The sequence below is a fragment of the Vespula vulgaris genome, chromosome 11 (assembly GCF_905475345.1).
Source record: "Vespula vulgaris chromosome 11, iyVesVulg1.1, whole genome shotgun sequence".
Classification (NCBI taxonomy): Eukaryota; Metazoa; Arthropoda; class Insecta; order Hymenoptera; family Vespidae; genus Vespula; species Vespula vulgaris.
The window spans coordinates 1,632,347-1,655,000 of NC_066596.1; the positions used below are offsets into that span (position 1 = coordinate 1,632,347).

At 29.2% G+C, this 22,654-nt stretch overlaps 1 protein-coding gene across 5 annotated transcripts in view; it reads left to right on the top strand.

The window, feature by feature from the left end:
• Window positions 1–1,491: 1,491 nt before the first annotated feature.
• Window positions 1,492–22,654, top strand: part of LOC127067615 (octopamine receptor beta-3R-like) — a 128,968-nt gene continuing 107,805 nt past the window's right edge. The window contains exons 1-3 of one of the 5 annotated variants that reach the window (XM_051002775.1): window positions 1,492–1,896; window positions 14,634–15,850; window positions 16,863–17,100. In XM_051002775.1, the coding sequence (XP_050858732.1) occupies window positions 15,197–15,850; window positions 16,863–17,100 (892 nt within the window). In that variant the 5' untranslated portion in view covers window positions 1,492–1,896; window positions 14,634–15,196. Of the gene's footprint in view, window positions 1,897–3,808; window positions 3,885–14,633; window positions 15,851–16,862; window positions 17,164–22,654 lie in introns of those variants that run through there. The other 4 variants (XM_051002771.1, XM_051002772.1, XM_051002774.1 and 1 more) reach the window with 4 other exon arrangements.

Here is a 22,654-nt window from a genome sequence, read left to right on the forward strand (position 1 = left end):
AAAAAAAAAAAAAAAAGTATAATAAATAAATGTTTAATAATTCTCAAGTAACTTTGAACGTATATGGTCATTTCGTTCTCTCGTTCAACACACGTTTATAGCTATCTCTCTCTCGTTCAATGCTCGGTCATTTACCGTAAGAGGATTCGAACAGTGCCATAGTAGATGGTCGACGACTACGATTTCCCCTGAGAGCGATATTACGGCTTTTTCCTTTTTCCTTTTCATCTTCTTCTACTTCTACTGCTACTTCTACTACTTCTTCTTTTTATTCGTATTCTTTCAAGGATTTGTGCATCTACGTGAAAAGACATAATCTTTCAGTAGAAAATGCGAAGATTTTCTTTTCGATAAACAATTGTGGAGTTGGATAACAAAAAAAAAAAAAAATTGAATCACTCTTTTATTATTAGTCATAAATGTGAATTATTTTCTGTCGTAAAAGTACTCTTTTTTTTTTTTTTTTTTTTTGAATATAAGTTAGTACGAAAGTCACGTCGAAGGATGTTGAATTTTTGAAAAAATAAAAAAAAAAGGAAGAAAACGGGATATATACGAAATCTTCGAATTAAAAATTATCGATTGACTGACTGACTATTGTAAGTAAATATTAAATCAGAGGAAGTTAAATAACTCGAAAGATTTAATGAAATATTTGAAATGTAAGGACTTTCTTTGCTACAAAAATAATTTATGCAAAATCTTCGCCATTATGATCCTTTAATGCATGATATTTCTTTGTTTTCTTCATTTCTCTTTGTTGATATTTTTGAAGAAACAGAAATTAGCATAAATAACAAACGAACGACATTGTCATGATTCCTAGATACAATAATTACATATATGACATTTACAATGTACAATTAAATGATATTACAAATTTATTAATACATTGTAATTCTCCGATCGCATGCATTCAAGGATTAATTTCTATTCTTAATTCCTTATTTTTTTTAAATATTCCCACATTCCGATAATCTCGTTCTTAAATTTATCATAAACGATAAACCACGATCTGACAAAGACAAAAAATAATACAAATTTCCAAAAGAAAATTGAACCAAAACCGAGTTATCATGAAAATATCATCGAACGTAAATAACGAACGTTCCAATCTTCGTTGGACATTCACTTAACACAATAAATCCATTCCGTATGATTATTCTTATTTCCAAATAAACACCACTACCCATGATAATTTATTTCACAGTTGGTCGACATCGCGAATGGAAATTCGATGAAATCAGAAAGAAAATTTTAGAACATTACAACGAAACAACGTCGAGCCATTAAGAGTCGTAAAGATACGATACGTATTTTACACGACGATCGTATTTTATATATATATATATATATATATGAAAAAAAAAAAGAAAAAAAAAATTAATCCTTTCAACAATAACAGAGAAAGAAGAAATCAGTGATACGAATGATAAAAGAGGGAAGAGAGATAGGTTGGAGCAATGATAGTGTGGTGGGTCGAGAGATGGGAGGTGGAAGGTGGGTGGTGGAAGGTGGGAGATGGGAGATGGGAGATAGGTGGTAGTGGGAGGGGTGGGGGTGTAGAATCGTTCGAAAGGGTCGTTTCGGCTGCGCCGCTGCTCGGTCGATGGTGGCTCCACCAAGTGTCAACTTCTCGAAATCTCATGATCGTTCGTTGGAAGCAGGGACAGTGCGCCCTGACCCGCGGTACGGGCTGAACTTTAGATCACGGTTGGCCTTTGCAACCCTCGCGTAACACTTATTCGTCGCATGGACGATCTGTCGTTTCAAAACGATGAATGAAAGTTTACATCTACGCGCGCGAAAATTAACTAACGCGATTGGTAACGTTGATTGGATGTAATCGAACGAATTATTTACGAGTTATCGTCCCTACGAAAACATTTAACCAGAGTAATTCGTGAAGTATTAGTAGATAGATATATACATTTAAAGAGTTTATCGTAATCGTCCATGGTTTTATTTTATTTATATATATATATATATATATCTTTTTTTTTTCATTTCATTTCTTTGTTTTATTTCGTTCTATTTTATTCGATTTCATTTTATTTTTCTTCGCTCCTTTTCTTCTTTTTTTTTTTTTTTCATTTTATATCGCGTGCATGTGTGCGAGTGCGTGCGTGTATATGTGTGTGCGCGTTTACTTACTTACTTACTTACTTACTTACGTGCGTACGTGCGTTTCTCCAAACGTGTGCGCGTGTCTCTTTTCTATACACAATCGAGTGTAATAGAATGAAATAAGTGCATTTTTTTTTCTTATTACACTTTTTATTTTGTTTCGTTTCTCCGTAATTTTTCTTTTTCTTTTTTTTTTCTTGATACATTTTTCGTTCTAATACCTACAACAAATTTTCTCTTACAAACGTTATTCAGCGATTATTACGGATGAATTTTTTCAATGCTTCCTTTTTTTTCTATTCTATTATATCCTATGAAAATCAACGCTCGTTGACCTTGCCGCATTACAAACGATTATCATCCATTTATTCTTTTCGAACACTCTATGCTTCTTTTTTTAGGGAAAAGGAAAGGGGTGGGGTAGGGTAGGGTAGGGTGGGGTGACAGCTGGGGTGAATTGGTTGGTTGGTTGGTTGAAAAATTGGAGACGTAGATTTTTTGCAATTTTTATTGGGATTTCTTTGGGTTGTTTACGGGACCGCGTGTGTCTATATATACATACATACATACATACATATATTTATATATGTACATATATATATATATATACACGTATGTTAGGGCTGCACGATTCGTCGTAGGCTGCACTTCCCGCGGAACTTTAATCGATACTTGACGTTGGATTCATCGAACGGCGTAGACCCTGGACGATGCAGGTTTTAGGGTCAAGAGTCGTGTCAGTCGAGTGTTCTCGATCCGTGTCGATCTCCTTTTTCATTTTTCCCCCTTTTTTTTTCTTTTTTATCTCTCTCTTTTTTTTCTTTGAATTTGTATTTCTAAAGACTTCTCTTTCTCTCTCTCTTTCTCTCTCTATCTCTCTGTGTCTGTGTCTGTGTCTCTGTCTCTATCTCTGTCTCTCTTTTTCTCTCTTTTTGTATCCTTATCACGGAATGGAAAGCTTAAAAGTTTTTGATGCATCTAAGAGAAAGATCGTCTACGATATAAAATTATTCATCGATAGATAGATTATTTTAGAAATTAATCGAATTAGAATTGGAATTTTTTTTTTTTTACAGCTTGATCGATTTTTTATATAACGAACACAAATTCTTTTTTTCGGTTTGATCACGAACAGTGTTTTTATAAGAATGAACACGATATGCAATATACGTAAATATGTATTATACATATATATATATATATTATTTATGTATATATTATTACACAAATGTACGTTATCGTTGATCGACAAATGAGTTTAGTATGACAGGTAAACAAAGCGATAGAGATCGTAATGAGACTAATAAAGGAAAGAGTGGGGATCGTTCGTGAATTCAACGATACAAAAAAACTTCTTCTCTTTTTTCTTCTTTCTTTGAGATTAATTAAGGTTGGATAGATAGGATGAAAAATGATGAAAGGTTACTGTGATGTCCATTAATTAGTGTGTCCTATGCCGACGACGACTTTTTTTGTCCTTGAAAATCATCATTCCTCTCTATCTCTCTCTCTCTCTCTCTCTCTCTCTCTCTCTCTTTCTCTTTAGTCTTTCTTTCTTTAGATCGAAGGGACCACTCGAATTAGAATTTATATAAAGTTATATTTGTAATGATGTTAAAAAGAAAGACAGAGGGAGGGAGAGACAGAGAGAGAGAGAGAGAGAGAGAGAGATGTGGAAGAAAACTAATATAATGAAAATGAATTTATCAAGAACAGCATGTGAGAAAGATTACATGAATATGCATGTCCAAGTGCAGGTAATTAAAATTTCAAGATATATACTACCGAGCAAAATAATTTTAAGACCTTCCAACGAGTTAGTATCGCGTTCGTATTTTTTATAACTCGTCCCTTTAATTCGTGAAATATGTACATTTTTTTTTCTTTTTTCATCGGATGGGCTTGGTCGTGATTATAATCTTTTTGTGAGATTATTCTTTGAAAATTCTTTTTTTTATTATTATTATTATTTTTTTTTTCCTTTATCGTATTACGTTTTTTTTTTTTCGGGAATTGAATGTCCGTTCGTACGTTTCTTTCTTTTTATCTTTATCTTTTTCTTTTTCTTTCTTTCTTTTTTTTTTTCTTTTTACGAGAGATTTTGCTAAAGTTTCTTTCGCTAAAATTTCTAATGCGAATTTTCGTGCATCATATAAATACTTTGTTTCATTTTATTGCAATGTGATGATCGTACGAACGAAACTGAATGATTTGAAAAATTATTTCTGCATTAGCTCGTACGGTCGTTCATTATTTTTTATTTTTTTATTTTTTTTTGACGATTTACATCTTCTCTTCCTTTTTCTTCTTTCATCGCATTAATTCACGAATCTTTCTGTGAGATTATTCTTTGAAATTCGTTTGTCCTTTCTCTCTCAGTTTTCTTCTCTTTTTTATTTAATTTTTCTTTTTTTTTTTTTTTTTTTCGGTGGAATTTCATTTCTTTAAGAAGGAACATTCGTGCTTAACGTTGTGCTTAGTTTTACTTATCCATTACAACACTATCTTTATTTATTCTATCATTTTATTATCATGCTGTTAATTAATTCTTAATACGAATCAAAAATGAATATAAAAATCGAGCATTTTTTCTTTTCCTTTTAGTTTTATTTCATCGTTTATTATTTTCGAGAATGAATAATTCTTTTCTAAGCTAATTTCGAATTCTCTTCTCGTCGTATGTGATTATTATTTTTTTCGGACTTTTCTACTTTTTTTAAGAAATTTAAATTTTCAAAGAAAAGTATAAAAATTTAATCAACTTCTTCTTCTTCTTCTTCTTCTTCTTCTTCATTGATACATTTCGTTTATTTATTAATTTGCAATGCGTTCAATGATTCTCGTATTCCCATTTTCGAGTTTATTCGATCGTTTATTCGTTCCTTTAAAGTCTCACGTGTTCTCACTCGTTAAATCTCGAATCCACGTTCGAGTTGATTCGTTAAAAGTTAGCTTCTTTCCGATTTCGCATTATTCGACACGATTGGATTCTTTTCTTTGTTTTCTTCTTTCTTCTCTTTAAAAATACCAACAAAATATTTCGTGATCAGTTTCATGATCGATACGTCACGTTGTTTCATCCATTTGCAATAGATTTAACAAGCGATCGTTAGTATCAAATATAATAATAAAACATTTTTTTTTGGTTCTGGATCATCTGTTGTTTTCGAAGATGAATAGTTTTTTTCGGACGATATTTTTGCGAATTATTTCTCTCGGATTGTTATACCTTTTCTGAGAAGTTAATTTTTTCAAAGAAAACTAACGTAAAAATTTAATCGTATAATAATATACAAATATAGCATACTATGATCAAACAATTAAAGATATAAATCAAATCAACTTCCTTCTGCGATACGTTTCGTTTATTTATTAATTTGCAATCCGTTCAACGATTCTCGTATTTATTCCATTTTCGAGTTTACTCGATCGTTTATTCGTTCCTTTAAAGTCTCACGTTTTCCCACTCGTTAAATCTCGAATCAACGTTCGAGAATTGATTCGTTAAAACTTAGCTTCTTTTCGATTTCGCATTATTCGACGATAATTGAATTTTATTTTCTTTCTTTTTCTTTTCTCTTTCCTCTTCTCGTTTTTAGAAAGTTCCGAAAAATATTTCGACGTCAATTTTCTGATCCCTATTACATTTATTAATAAGTTTAACGAGGGATCCTTAGGATTGAATATAAAAATCCAACAATTTTTCTAGTTTTATTCGAGCGTACGTCCATTATTTTCGTAGATAAAGTTCCCATGAAGGAGCGGCGTGTCGTGTGACTCGTTAGATCGATTCTCATCGTTCTGTGCTTCTTTTTGTTATCTTCTTTTAAATTATCATTCATCGAAACCACGTAACGGTGATCCGTCGATGTTATCTTTCCCATCCCTTATCGCATATCGTACATCGTTCTATTCGTACGATCGTTTATTTCAGTCACGATCAAATTGTGAAATCGTTGAATTTTACAAAGGTAACAAAATTTGATAACTTTTCGCGATGGCGTTCGTTCATTTATTATTATTACTATTATTGTTGTTGTTGTTGTTATTATTATTGTTACATCATTCTATTTCTTATTTTATTTGTTCTTTTTTTTATTTTCTTTTTATTATTTTTTTTTTGTATACAAAAATTATCCAAATCACTTGAATTGAATCTGTTCTCTTCCTTTGATATAGAAATAAAAATAATTTTCTCTCTTTTTTTTTTTTTATTCTTTTTTCCAACGAGTCTCAATATTTAATTGCCTGTTTAATAGTCGTTATAATTAAATAACAAGAGTTTCAATCAATTATTATCTTAATTTTTAGTTATATAATTTCGCCATATTTGAGAATATTCTAATTGAAAGCTAATCGTTAAATAAACTTTCTTTTTTTAACAATTTCGACTAATCATCATCTAACACTCAACTATCATTAAACAGTACAAAAGAATATATATTCCGATTCTAAACAATTATGCATTTGTAGATATTCCAATTAGAAACTGATCGTTAGATAAACATTTCTCCTTTAACGAGTTTAAAGTCGTCTAATTATTATCTAACGTTTAACTACCCTCAAACAATAGAAATAATATATTCCAAATAATAATTAATCGTTAGATGAATTTTATTTTATTTTTTTAAACGTTTATCCAATCGTTATTTAATATCCTTGAATCAATAAAAAAAAAAGAATACTTAATAATTTATATTAATTTCTTGTAGGTATATGCAGTTACATCATTTATATTCCTATTTTTAATTTATTGAATGAGTAACGATCCAGTTTAAAATTAGATAGAAAATTGCGTGAAACGAGACTATAAGTAACTCTTTCGGCGGACATTTCAATCAATATTAGGCCTGTCTGGGAGTAAAACTTTCTCGAAGCTCACACCGTCGAATTTGGCGTCGTCGTCGGATATTTGTCAGCAGAACACACCAATAGTCTCGTTAATTGTTCCCAATTGGATTTCGTGCTTCGACATCGACGAGTTCATTTGCCAGCGTTTTCGTCTCGGACATACACAGAGATATACATAGAATATATCGAAACGATGCATAGTGAATAATTACGTATTTGCGTTGCCTTTAGATGGACACGAAGACATTTTTGATATTATCGATCAAACGTCCGGCCATGTTTGAATTTATCACGTAACATATGTACATTCTTTTTTCTTTATTTTATATTTCGTATTAATTTACTTTATTTTATTTTATTATTAATTAAATTATGTAAATATTAATATCTGTAACGTATAATTGAGATTATTTATTTTTTATTTCTCTTTCTTTTTCTTTCTTTCTTTCTTTTTTTTTTTTTTTTGTTATCATCGTTTTGTTTCCTTTTGTATTATTTTAAACGATATAATAGATTTCTGTAGAGCTTATCGTATATTCGCTTAAAAGATTATTATTGTGTCGTCGATTTTATATCCGACGTATATTGCGTTTCTTCACGTAATTTATCTTTCTTTTTCTACTTTCCTTTCTTTTTATTATTTTATTATCATATATGTATATATATATATATATTAATAATTAATTTAATGATTAATACGTTACGAATATTAATGAAATAATTTATTTACTTTTCGATTTATTATCTTCTATCATTTATATAAATATTTATTAACGATAAATTAAACTTATATATATATATATATATATATATATATATATATATATAGATGTCTTCCATATTTATTATTTGATAAAACCATAGTAAATTCTCTATCATTTGCCGCATATTAATGCATATTAATGCATATTTTTTTAAGAAAGAAAAGAAAGAAAAATAAAAACAAAAACAAAAAGAGAAGTATTCGTCATTTTCGTGATATTAATTCTAATCTGTCTAACCAAACAGATTTTTTCATTTTCATCGATAAAACTTTCGAATCCATTGTACGTAGGAAACATGGAATTGAACGTTCTCATTTTATATCAAACTTCCGTTTATGCGTTTGTCTATGAAGTATGGCTTACACAGATTTCTTTATCTTTTCTCTCTCTCTCTCTCTCTTTCTCTCTTCCTCTTTTTCTTTTTATTTTTTATTTTCGAACATTTCGAATTTTCTCGGTTGACATAACTCAACGTACATGTTCATAGAATTCCGACAGATTCTATAATTGGATCTTCGTCAAAGCGGTACCATTACAGTCAGCTCGATTGATTCGAAGCTCATCGTTTTGTTCAGAAAATTTCTATCATCGTTCGGTCGTGTTTCTCACGTCGAAATCAATTTGAAAATTCGTTGGAAAAGCGAAAGGGAAGCAAAAAATAAAAGAAGAAAAATGAAAAAATAAAAAAAATATATATATATATATATAAAAGAAATTATTATACGTATGCAAAATATTCTTCTTTCATTTCTATGTTCTTCTTTCATTTTTACATTCATTTCGTACATTTCTATATTCATTTATGTTATTTTAAATATGATCGATTCGTTCGAATGAAAATAGATCGTTTTCTATTTTCAATCTAGATAAAAGAGGCATACGTTTTATTCATTTTTTTCTTTGTCTTTTTTTTTCATTAAAAAAATAGTATAATTATAAAAAATATATAAAATATAATATATATATATAAAAATAATATAATTTTTCATGAAAAAGAAATGTCACGAACGAAACTTTGTCGTATGGGAGTATGATCGTTTTTTTTTCTTTTTCATAGGTTTATAATTTGAAAAACAAAATAAGAAAAATGAATCCAAAAAATCTGTGAAAAAGATCAATCGATTTTTAAAATTATCGAAAAACTTTTCGGACTATCCGGTATTATAGTATACTTTTGTTTATTTGAGTAGTATCTGTTTTTTTTTATTAGGACCTAAAATATTAAAATAAAATAAAAATTCTGATATTATTAGCCAATCCAATTATTATATTATCGTGTATCATATTTATTTATATAGATACTATTGTTATTATTATTGTTATTATTATTATTATTTTATTTGAACATAAAATACTTGAAAATTCTGACATTAATTATTGACCAATGCAATTATTATATTATCATATATCATATTCATTTATATAGATATCATTATTATGATTGTTATTATATTTGGATATAAGATATTGAAAATTCTGATAATAATTAGTGGCCAATGAAATATTAACTTTGTTGTTAGTTTTAAATTTACATCACATTATTATTATTATTATTATTATTATTATTATTATTATTATTGTATTCGTATATAAAATATTGAAAATGTTGATAATTAATTAATTGATTCATCCAAATGACATAAGTGTCAGTAATTTTTTTTCTCAATAAGTTTAGTAATTCTTTTCTATCTTTTCTTTTCATTTTTGATTCTTTTTTTTTATATATATATATATATATATATAACAAACGCGAAGAATTATAAGTAAAAAAAGAAGTAAATAAAAGAAGAAGTTAACCGTGTGCTCGAAAAAAAAAAAAAAAAAAATACTTTTATCAGAATTCGTCGACGATCTTGAAGTTCGTTATATTCTTATAATACCATCTTCTGAGCACACTCCATAAATATTGGATCAAAATGAAATCGCTAAAAGAAATTGAAGAAGAAGCATGAATTTAAATGATTTCGTCGTGATTCATAATCGAAGAAAGAAAGAGCTGGATAAAAGATCGTGAGACAAATCGGGAAACATTTTTTTTATCAAGAAAAAGAAAAGAAAAGAAAAAAAATAAATAAATAAGAAAGAAGAAAAAAAAAAAGAAAAAGAGAAGCAACGAATTATTGTATAACACGGTTCACTAACATAACGTGACAAATGGTAAACGCGCGTAGGTTGTCTCGATATGTTTAACAAGTGTAAATAAATTTTTTTAATTTTACTGTACGTTTGAAAATTGTTAAACATCCTACTGTTAACATTTCGCAAAATGATTGTTCTGTTGTGAATTATAAATACTTTTTTTTTTTTATTTTTTATTTATCTACCTACGTTGTTACGTCAATTAATTGCTAGAGTAAAGTTTGATTTTTAAATAAAAATAGAAAAAAAAAAAAATGGAAAAAAAAAATATTGAAATATTTATGTTCACAGATGCACACGCACGTATATATATTTGTTTGATTATACGATTTGAACAAAAGAATTAGCGTAAAATGTCTAGGAAAATAGTGATTGATTGTTTAAATAATTTAAAATCTTTCGAGAGATAAATGGAAAGGATATTGTCTTCTATTTTATATTCGATTGGCTCTTCTCTTATTTTAAACTCTTTATACCTTTGTATGATATACAATATAATACATACATAGAGACGTATGTATATATGTATATAACTTGGTTATAAGCGATCTAATATTTGACTTTTCAAATGTTTGAGAAACAGAGAGAGAGAGAGAAATAGAAATAGAGTTATGGAAACTTCAACAAAATATATATATATATATATATATATATATATATATATATATATATAATTAAAAATACTTTGAAGTAATTAAAAGTATTTTCCTTTTAAGTCACTTAACAATGAAAAAAATATTTTTCAAAAGTATCTATTTCTTCCTTTTTTTTAAGAAGTGATCTGTTTTCCAGAAAAAAAAAGAAAGAAAAAAAAATAACTAATGTTATAAACGATATACTCACACAGTTACGTGTAATATATCTTAATATCTATACTTAATCCATCTTTCGAACTTTAAAAAACTTTGTAATAAACGAAAAAAATTATTTCCGATTTCTATAGGTAATATAATATAATTTCAATGTTACCGTTATAATTATTAACATTTTGCAGTAATGTGAATAATTATAATTATAACGTTATAACAATAATTATTAACATTACTGTAAAATTCGATAAAATACATTTTTTCAATCGATCGATCGATCTGTTACATCCTGCAAATGTATAATTTTAAATCCTCGAGATAATTTTATTTCAACGTGAATGGAAGTGTAGGTGGTCTGAGGTAGATCCGGGGGTGATCCGGGGGTGGTACGGGGGTGGTACGGGGGTGGGCGGAGAACTAGGGAGAGGGTTTAAAATGGCGAGACGTTCGAGGTCGGAGTCGTACTCGTGATATCCGCTTTTCGAACGGCACGTATCGCTTCCGGGAAGTTGTTAACCTCTTTCCTCTTAATACAAGTTCCGTCGTTGTCGTTTTCTTCTTCTTCTTCTTCTTCTTTTTCTTCTTTTTCTTCATCATCATCATCTTCATGACCATTCTCGTTTCACGCATGAAAATGACGATATAATTAAAGACCGGCAAGTACCGGCGAATCTTGAAAAATTAACTTTCACTTTCCTCGTCATAATGTTTTATTATATTATATTATTTGCAAGAAATAATGATACCTCGACGAAAATGAGATAATATCGTAAAGGAGATGAACTCGATATTATAAAGGACGTTATATAAATGATATTATAAACTCTTTGAACTTTTAATGCAAGTAAAAGTGGGTGGATAGGTGGAAAGAAGAAGTTTAGGATAATCAGCGGAATATAAAATTGTGTCCATAGAGATTTTTTTTTTTTTTTTTGATATTTTCGTTATAACTTTGTCGAACTTCGTTTTGTCATTATTCGTTACGTTTTATTTATTTGTTCATATATTTTTTTTTATTACTTTATTTTATTTCTAATTTAATTTGTATAATTTTTTGTATTGTATAACTTATGTATATATTATATATATTTATTATAATTTTTTTTTTTAATTTGTATAATTTAGGAAAATAATAAATTTATATTATATATTAGTATAGTAATATAATAATATTATACTGTATTAGTTATTATTATTGAATGAAATAGAATTAGTTTAGAAAGAAAGAAATTATATTTGGTAATATAATTTATATATTTCTAATTTAATTTTCTCTCTCTCTCTCTTTTTGTTTTTTTTCTAATTGAATTACGTGACTCTTCTAATATTTCTCTTATTAATTTTCGTCACAATTTTTTGCGCGTGGTTGCTTTTTCAATGATTTATTTTAATTGTAAAATAAATTGTAAATCAACTTGTTCTTTTTCTTTTTTCGTTGTAGAGAATAATTAACAAATAAAAGTTATTGCAACGATTTTTCTAAACGTTTCTAACATTTCGTATAATTACAAAAAACTTTGCTATTTTCTTCCTTAAATTCCATTATTTCTAATAATCCAATTCTCTTTCAATTTACTCCCTCTTTCTATCTCTTTTTTTCTTCTCTCTAATTGAACTATCTAACTCTTATAATATCCCTATTAACAATAAATCGTTATAATTTTCGTAACGTTACGAACGTTTGCTTTTTTAATTATTTCTTTTAATTGCGAAGAAAAAATAACTAAATAAAAATAGCTTTTCTCTTACTTTTCTTTCTTTCTTTTTCTTATATAAACAAAATGCAGGATAATTAACGAATATAAATTTCTACAGAGATCTTCTAATATCTTTCTAACGTTTCGTACAACTTTTTTAAACTTCGTTATTCTTTGTTGAACTTCCTTAACCTCGCACACAGTTAATTAATACTTTTTTGAATTTTTATTATTAATTAATCGTTACGAGTTTCATTACATTGCGTGTTTATTCGTTTAATTGTTGATTTTATTTCTAAAAAAAAAAAAAAAAAAAGAAACAAAGAAAGAAAGAAAAGAACAAAATCAAAATGATACAATTAAGGACGATAATAGTTTTCATAAAAATTATTACAGATATTAAGTATTAATTTTCTTAATATAAATGAAGTATCCTAAGTATATTTAAACAATAGTCGATAATCAAGGATATTATAAATATAAACTTTTATTAATAATCAAATTTTGTCATCCATCGAAAGCCGAGTGCAAAAGAACGGACGATCGTTTCTCGATAAATTAATCGAGTATATATGGTCGAATATTTTTTTTCTACTCTTTTTTTTTTCTCTCCGAATTTTTCATATTAATAAAATGAAATTGCTCTTGCTAGAGATCATATTTAACGCATGAATCTCATAACGAAATTTTAATTATTCGATGTTCACAATCTCGAAATAACTTATTGAGAAGGTATCTACATTTTTTCTGCTTTTTTTTTTTTTTTTACTTTCTGCAAATGCATTTCATTAAATCATCGTATAGGAAAATACAATATTATGAGAGAAGATTGATATTATTGATTTTAATTGTAAGAAAATTAAAAAAAAGATAAAGCAAGAATTGAAATGAAAAAACAAATAATAATAATGATATGATAATAATAAAAATGATTTAAAGTGACACAAGATATTAACTCATTTGGTATAATAACTGAAGTATCGCGTATATTTAATGGAGATAGTTGGTAATTTACGTTTTTATATATATATATTTTTTTCTCGTATCTGTGGATATAAACATTTACTTGTATTTAGTTTTGATTAGAATTCTTTTTTTAATTAATAAATTTTTTCATAAAATGAACGACCAGTATATATATATATATAATAAATTATTTAGATAGAAATAAAATGAAGTGTCGCGGTTGTGTCAGAATTGCCTTTTCGATTGATTAATACATTTCGACAACTTATTATATTTATTTCCAAATAGTTTCATTGAAACACAGACGATTGACTTTTTGTATTAATCAAGATATCACGAACATAATACTGATCGTTTCTATCATTCACTGATATTTTATCACAAATAATAATAACACATTTATTATAACTGATCGATCGAATATAAAAATATTTCGAATTATCGAAAATGTGATCGAATATTCATCAATTTTTCAACAATATAATTTCATAGTTCAATCTACAAATCCACCTTTGTCAATCTTAAAATTTCTCTCTGGGTATACAATTTTCTCGACGAATAGAAACTCGTACATTGAAAAAGTTAATTCGACGAATCTATAATAGAAACAATGCGAATTCGTATTTTCGTCGTATTATCACGGAAGAATGAAAATTACGGAGTCGACGAGTCTAAAACTGTCTAACGGGAAGAATGTACTTTTACTCGGTGTAATCTACATTGTAATTCTATCTATCTATCTATCTATCTATCTATCTATCTATCTATCTATCTCCGTCTCGTATTTCCTCGTGCTGCGAGCATTCAGGATGCTTTTTTCTTTTTCTTTTTCTCTTTTTTTTTTCTTTCTTTCTTTTCTTCTTTCCCCTTTTATTCATGATATCGTTCGCATTCACGTTCACTTTATTTTTCCCCGATGTCGATGTCGATCTATCTCTCCAACTACATTACCCCTACCATCATCCCTCAAGATTTCCCCTCCCTTGAATCCTCTCATTACTTTTGGTTTTATTTTCTTTTATTTCTATTTTCAAAGGATACAATATATGTTAACATGAAAGGATTGATGTTAAAAAACACGAATCAAATCGTCAAATTCTTGAATACTCTAACATTTACTTCACGAATGTGAGATTACGTCGTTCGAATATTTCTATCATTTTTTTCTTCTTTTATTCGACGATTTTTTTTTTCCTGTATTACCACCCTCTCTCACACAAAGAGAGAACGATATACAACGATAGGAAATTTTTTAAAAAGAATTATTTATGATTTTGTAGAAGATTTGTGATGTGATTGTTAAATGTGACGTCGTTATGTAATAAAGCCTGCGACTCTACGTGCACAGAACAAAAAAAGAAAAAAAAAAAACAGAAAGAAGAAGAAGAAGAAGAAGAAGGAACGAGTTCGTCAACGATCATTTCTACGAACCAATGAGAATCTCAGCGAGATCGTACGAGGTGGCTCTAAGGGCCAAAAGAAGAAAATGTCTTATCAAGAATCCACGAGAAAGACTCGCGAGGAATCGTGAAATTTCTGAAAGATGAAATAATCTAACGTTCGGAAGAATTCAATGAAACAAATCGCATATACATATATATGTACAAACGTACACCTACATGTGCATAGATATATACACATATATGTATATACATATATATATATATATAAACATATAAATATAAAGTATCAACAAGAAGAAAGGAAAAGAAAAATTTCAGAAGAATATAAACTCGATTCGATATAATTATCCCGAATGATACATAATGCCGATCGGCAATAGAAAGTACGATAAAAAAACGAAAGGTACGAGGGAAGATATAATCGTAATTAGACGTTCGCGATGTTGAACGTAATGGCGGCGGCGGCCGTAACAATGAGTATACCATGTAGGGTCGATCCGACGGCAACGACAGGAAGTAACGGTAGTACCACCACTGGTAGTAGTGGTAGTAACAACGTCACCACTGTACCGGTTGAAAATCCAACCGTAGAAAATCTAGCGGATAACGTTAACGTATTTGTTGTTGTTATCAAGGGCATAATAATGGGTAGTATAATAACTACTGCAGTTCTTGGAAATGCATTGGTGATAGCTAGCGTTAGAAGGCATCGTAGATTACGTGTTGTAACTAATTGTTACGTCGTTAGTTTGGCGGCAGCCGATTTGTTGGTAGCAATGTGCGCAATGACATTTAACGCGTCTGTCGAATTATCAGGCGGCAGATGGTTATTCGGACGTTTCATGTGCGACGTATGGAACTCCCTCGATGTTTATTTCTCAACGGCCTCGATCCTACATCTTTGTTGCATCAGCGTTGACAGATATTATGCGATCGTTAGTCCACTCGAATATTCTGTCATTATGAGACAAGGTACCGTTGGATGTATGCTTGGAAGTGCTTGGATTCTACCAGCTCTTATCAGCTTCATACCGATATTTATGGGCTGGTATACTACCAAAGAACATCTTGAATTCATGGTTAAAAATCCTGAGGTATGTATTATCTTTCTATCTCTCTTTCTGTTTTTTTTTTTTCATTCTTTCATTCTTTCTTTCTTTCTTTCTTTCTTTCTTTCTCGAAATGAACTGACCGTTGACTTTTCAATGAAACTTTTATAGAAACTTTTGATGTTTCCTATTTCGTTCGATTTATCGAACTTCAAGAACTCGTTCGAAGAAAGAACTTTCTCTTTCTTTCTTTCTCTCTCTCTCTCTCTCTCTCTCTGTTTTTTTCCTCTTTCTTTCAGTACTGAATCTTCGTCGAATAACGAAGAATTTTAAGATTACTTTTAAAAAAGTTTTCACGTTAATGAGCTTCGAACGAAACGGAAATAGACATCGTCGTTGGTAATCCTTCTATAAATGAAATTCTTCGATCCCATAAGTCACTAGTCGTTCCTCGTTACGAAGAAACTCGATTTAAAAGCATCTTTATTTTTCTCCTTTTCTCTCTCTCTTTCTTTCTTTCTTTTTTTTGTTCTTCTCTCTCTTTTTATCTGTCGGTTCCGATAAAAATATCTCATGACAGTTCGAAGTACGATGCTCCGATAACCTCGAGTATATAGGTGAGGTTGTACGAATCCTTAACTTTAATATAACCGTACATCACCCTTCCACTCGTTTATAAGGGGATTACTATCGATCGTAGACCTTAAAATGCCTATCAGCTTTTGACTAATATTTCTAATAAAGAATGATAGACCACGGTTCAATCTTAACGACGAATTAAAAATACAATATTATATTTTGAGTATCGCATCGTCTCGATAACTTTATCGATTCGTTATAAATCAATCGTATATCGAACATTATTGAGGAAAAGAAAAAGTAAAAAAACAAACCAAAAGAAAGAAAGAATAAGAACGAAACATTTCTTCCTTTTTAATCTCTCTCTCTCTCTCTCTCTCTCTCTCTCTCTCTTATGTCATTCACTCTCCTCATTTCTACTTTTTTCCTGTTTCATCTTTTTTTTTTTATTTTTTATTTTTCTTGCTTTCTTTTTTAGGTCTGCGCATTCATAGTGAATCGTCCGTATGCCGTGATAAGTTCCTGCGTGTCCTTTTGGATACCAGGCCTGGTGATGATAGTGATGTACTGCAAGATTTACAAGGAGGCGGTGAGACAACGTAAAGCCTTGAGCAGAACATCGAGCAACATCGTTTTGAACAGCGTACATCATCATAGATCGTCCACCAGACAACACCATCATCAGCAGATGCTATTGCAGGCTGCCGCCGATACCGGTGAGCTAGTTCTTCACACCGCACATTGCAAGATGCCCAACACCAAGCTCCACCCCATTAACGGTGAGTGGAGCTCTCTCCGATTCTCTCTAACCTTTCTTTCTTTTTTTTTTACCCCACTCCGTCACCCGTCGACCAATCAACCACCCTCCCTTCCCCCTCCCCACCCCCTCCCCACCCTCTCTCCTCCATCATTTTCCCACTTCTCAACGAATCGGTTTGGCTATAGCCTAACTTCTATATTTGTTTCGAATTAATTTTCGAAATTGATAATCCGCGAATGAAATTACTAATCTACTGATCTACGAACGTCGATCTATTTATCTCGATATTAATCATTTTCTCGATCTATTCATTTTTAACGGATCGAGTAATCTCTTACGAATGGATCTATCTCGATCTTATACATTTTTATCGAAATATTTTTAATGGAAGATCGTACCAGAAGAACGAATTCATTTATCTTATTGAGAACGATGTATGTATACTGAATGCTGAATTACTGATAACTGGTGTAATCATTTGGAAGAAATGTTGTACACCGATCACGTTGAATTCGATCGAAAAACAAAAAAAAAGAACTTTTTTTGATATTTTTAGGTGCTCGTAAAAAGGGGAAGAGAAATAAAATGTACGTCACGTAGGCTGTTCAAAAAAAAAGAAAAAAGAAAAGAAGAGGAGGGAGAGAGAGAGAGAGAGAGAGAGAGAGAGAGAGAGAGAGAGAGAGAGAGAGAGAGAGAGAGAGAGAGAGAGAGAGAGAGAGAGAGAGAGAGGAAAGGAAAAAATTAAAATTAATTTTACGAAAAGTTACAATTTTTTTCCAAATTAGATCACGATGTGCACGGTACAACTCTGTACATTTTAATTATTATCTATTTAGTTATATATTTTGTAATTGCTACTATCATTTTTCTTTTCATTTTTTTTTTCTTGTCCTCGTGCCTTTTTTGCGAAGAGCTAGCTGACAGTGTCCTCTCGTCCTAATTGTCGTTATTGTGTTTGTTTTTTATTTTTATTTATTTATTTTTTGTTTTTTACTTCTTGCCCTGTTTTTTCTTTTACTTTTTGTCTTTCTCACCATTTCTATCTTTCTCTCCCTTTTTTTTTTCTTTTTCATTGGTAGTCGATAATGTCATTGATTTCTCTCTCTCTCTCTCTCTCTCTCTCTCTCTCTCTTTTTCTCTCTCTCCTTCTTTCTTTTGAATTTCATGCTTCTTCGAACTCTATACAACGATCGATACGTGCTTTAAAGACTGATTTATAGACCGACTGGAGTTAATTGGTACGAACTTACTCGTGCTTTTTATCACACCTTGGTGTCGGTTGTTGCACGATAGTATTTCTCTCTTTCTCTCTTTCTCCCTCTTTACGGCTTATCTTTTTTCAAAGGATTTGGTTACATTAACCTCATTAAATCGGCGCTTTTAACAGTCTCGCCAAGATAAGGACTCTCGAAAGTACCTAGAAAGCTCTTGTCCTTTTTCAAATTACGTTATGCCTTTCTTTTCCTTTTTTTTTTTTCATTTTCGATTCCACTTTTCTTTTCTTTCATTCTTTTTTCTTTTGGTTAATTTAAAAAAAAAGAAGAAAGAAGACATTTCCTTTTCTTTTTTTTTTTTCATATAAATGTTAGGTATTTTTTGTTTTTATGTTTTTTTTTCTTTCTTTCGAGATAGAGAGAAAGAGAGAGAAAGAAAGAGAGAAATAAAGTTCAGAAAAATAATGATCGGAGTGAGATATTAAATTGCTTCATGGTCAGGCTCGTTCGAAAGAAACGTTTGTCATTTTAAAGATAATAAATATTTCAATGAGAAAAAAGGATTTCGAAGAAATCTGCTCGTAAGTTTTCTTCGCTTTACATATAGTTTTTTCTTTCTTCTTATTTTTAACAATAATAATAGTAATAATAACAATAATAATGATGATGATGATGATGATGCACGTATTAACGAGATGGCGATTTCTTTACTTTAAATTTATAAAGAATCTATAATGACATTTTCTTAAATATACTTTTAATTTAAATGTTCACCACTTTTCTTTCACTTTTATACTTTTTTCTTGACAATAATAATAATAATAATAATAATAATAATAATAATAATAATAATAATAATCATAAAAATAATTGTATATAAATAATTAAAATGTGTATATAAAAAGTCGACGAATAAAAAGTGCCATAGAGTCGATCTCTACCATTTTCCATCAACGACGTAAAGTGTTTAGTTTCAACGATATTCATTAACATTTTTTTTGTGGTCTCCCCCCCCTTTTTTTTTTCTTTCATAAAATCAAAATGTCACCTAAAGGCTTTTAGCTTTGACTTACTTAACGCGTAGCTTTCTCTCCTAAAAGCACGCGACTAAATGCATATAGACTATAATTAATTTATTGTACCGCGATTCAAGCTTCTAATTCAAATTTCAAAGTGATAATTAATCTGTCTCGTCCAGGATCGTTCGTTTACGCATTGAACAAATCGAAACTATATATGCATGCATGCGTGTATGTACATATGTATTTATTTGTTTTCAATGTGTACGTTCACGTTTGTTACATCCGATCTGACATTTTATTTCAAACAAACTTTATTTCCTATTTCGTACTTCTACATTTTCTAGTTTATTTGGACAGATATACTACGTTGTAAAATTTGATCTCTATTGTTTTTTCTTTTTTGATTTTATTATCACAAAAAAAAAAAAGAGAGAAACAAAAGATTGACGTACATATACACACACACCTATGTATACATATAGTTATCGAAAGATATTAATTATTTAATAACGATCATAATATTCTGATCGAAAAGATTTTTCGCACGATAACATTCAATAACAAATTTCTAATAAATCATATTAGAAACAAATATTATTTCTAAATACAAATTACGTATTATCTTATGAATACGATAAATAAATCGTTATCACGATGCTTTTCTAATATTGTCACTACAATCGAATTTTATCTAATTCCGATTATATGGCATTTATCTAATTGACAATAGAAAACTATAAAAGATTAGAAATAATAATGATAAAACAAAAAAAGAGAAAAGAAAAGAAAAGAAAAGAAAAGAAAAAAAAAACAGAAAAAAAAGAAAGAAAAGGTCGAGTATGAAAATATAATACAAATCTTCCATGTATATATAAGAGATAACATAATTCAAATTTGCCGATAGGGACGATAATAGACGAAAGGGTTAGTTCCACCAAAAGCTGCCATTAACAAACTCTTGTCTATGATAGGAAATAGATGTCGTTTAATGCCCTGGAAGCGAACGTTTAACGATGGTTATCGCGTAAGCTGTTGCCCATTTTAGAAGCTCTCTCGTTCGAAATACGTGTGTACGTGTTGTATACTTACCACATACACACATAGTGACAGTTCGATATGAACGATCGGACGCTTGTTGTCACATATATCATACATATACATATATACATATACATATATATATATATATATATATACATACGGTGTACATATATATGTATATACATACGTACATAGTACACATGTATATATATACACACATACGAATGAACATACATGTATATATATATATATATATATGTAATACGGATGCACATATATATACAAACATACGTATGTACATACTTACATAGATGTACACACACATATATATATACATGTAAACGAACACATATAGATAGAGTTACATGTACTAGATACGTAATAGAAATTAAATCGAGCTAAAAGGGATTCACGACAATCCCCAAAATCATTTTCGTTGGTTTTCGCTAAAAGAAAGTTAATTCATTGATCGATTAACCATCAAATGATTGATTTTCAATAGATGATGGAGATTTATTGGATAGTGTTCTGCTTCTGACGGGGAGTATTTTAACTTAGTAGACGCGTTCGATCTCACGTTAAAAGGAATGTAGTGTGCCGAAGGCTGGCTGAATTGGGGATGGGTGGACTATGCGGGTAGGAGATGGGGGAGGACGTATTTCAGGATAAAAAGCTGACGTTTCTAATGGTAGATATTTCTCGTTAAAAGGATATGTGTAAATCTTTATATTAATTCAATCAAATTTATTATATTATTTAATTACGAATATAATTATATATTTAATGTATTCTATATTGAAATTATTTATTCATTTTTTTTCAGATATTATATAAATAAAAGATTTTAATTACATATATTTTATATGGAAAAATTATTTATTGAAGTTTATATATATATATATAGAACGTTCTCATTAGTAGATATTTTTAGAAAATCATGTACGTAATGGTTACATAAACGAAATGAGATTATTATATAATGTAAATTTAGATAAACGTATACACATCTGATATGTTTTATATATGAAAATATTAAATTAAATCTATTAAAATATTTATTTTCTATTCAATATTTAACGTTTGAATTATCTTTACTTTCGAACGTAATAATCCGTTCGATTATTACTTTTGAAACATCATTTTCTTCCTTATTCTTTGTCTATATTCTACGAAAAGACATTTATATTAACGTATATACAGTGAAACAGAAATAAACGTGTTCTATAAAGTAGCTAGCTCTCTGATAGAGAACAATGGCGGTGTAAATGAGGATATCGGAGAAATTGACTATTTTTTTCTTTCATCATCATCATCATCATCATCATCATCATCATCATCATCATCATCATTATTAGTTCTTTTCTTTCGATCGAAATAAAAAAAAAAGAAAAAAGAGAAAAATAAAAATAAAAAAATACGAAAAAGACGAGGAAGAAAAAAGAAAGAACAAATTCTTTTTACGTTTCCGTTTCATTACAAAGCAAGAAGGAAAAAAAGAAAGACAAAAAGAAACAAAGTAATATGAGAATAATGATTATTTACCAACGTAATTAGTATCCACTTAGATCAGCCCGGTTTTGATATATAATCAGCTGATTGAATTGGTTTCGAAGAACTCGGTTTGTTTGTAACGAAGGCTATTGAAGTCTCTTTTATTATCGTCGAGTCGAATATCTTCTAGTTACTTCCTCGTTATTTTTATTATTATTATTTTTATTATTATTATTATTATTACTATTATTATTATTTTAAATTAATGTTATATTTCATTACGTCGTATTTGACATACAACGATCGATTTTGGAATCTCTATAAGGATTATCCTTCAATGTTTCCTATGACCTGAGTATTCAATGTCTCCAAGGAATTACCCTAAGTACATAACATCTATCTTATATAAAATTATTATATAGTTATATCATTATTAATCTCAAGAGAAAATACGTTAGACGATCGATCGATATCACGTTATTCAATCGCATTAGCATCGATAATGTTCAAAGTTTTGTTCGACGAGTCATTTTCATTATTTTATTTTTCCGTATTTTTCTTTTTCTTTTTCTTTTCTTTATTCTTTCTCCTTTATTTTTTATATCTATTACTGTAAATCTATTGATTTATTGTTAGTCTGTTATTTTACACGACTATTTTATACTTTTATAATTGTAAGAACGCTTCGAACTATAAATAAAATCTCTGCGATAAAATCACGACGATGTTTGTTATTTTTATA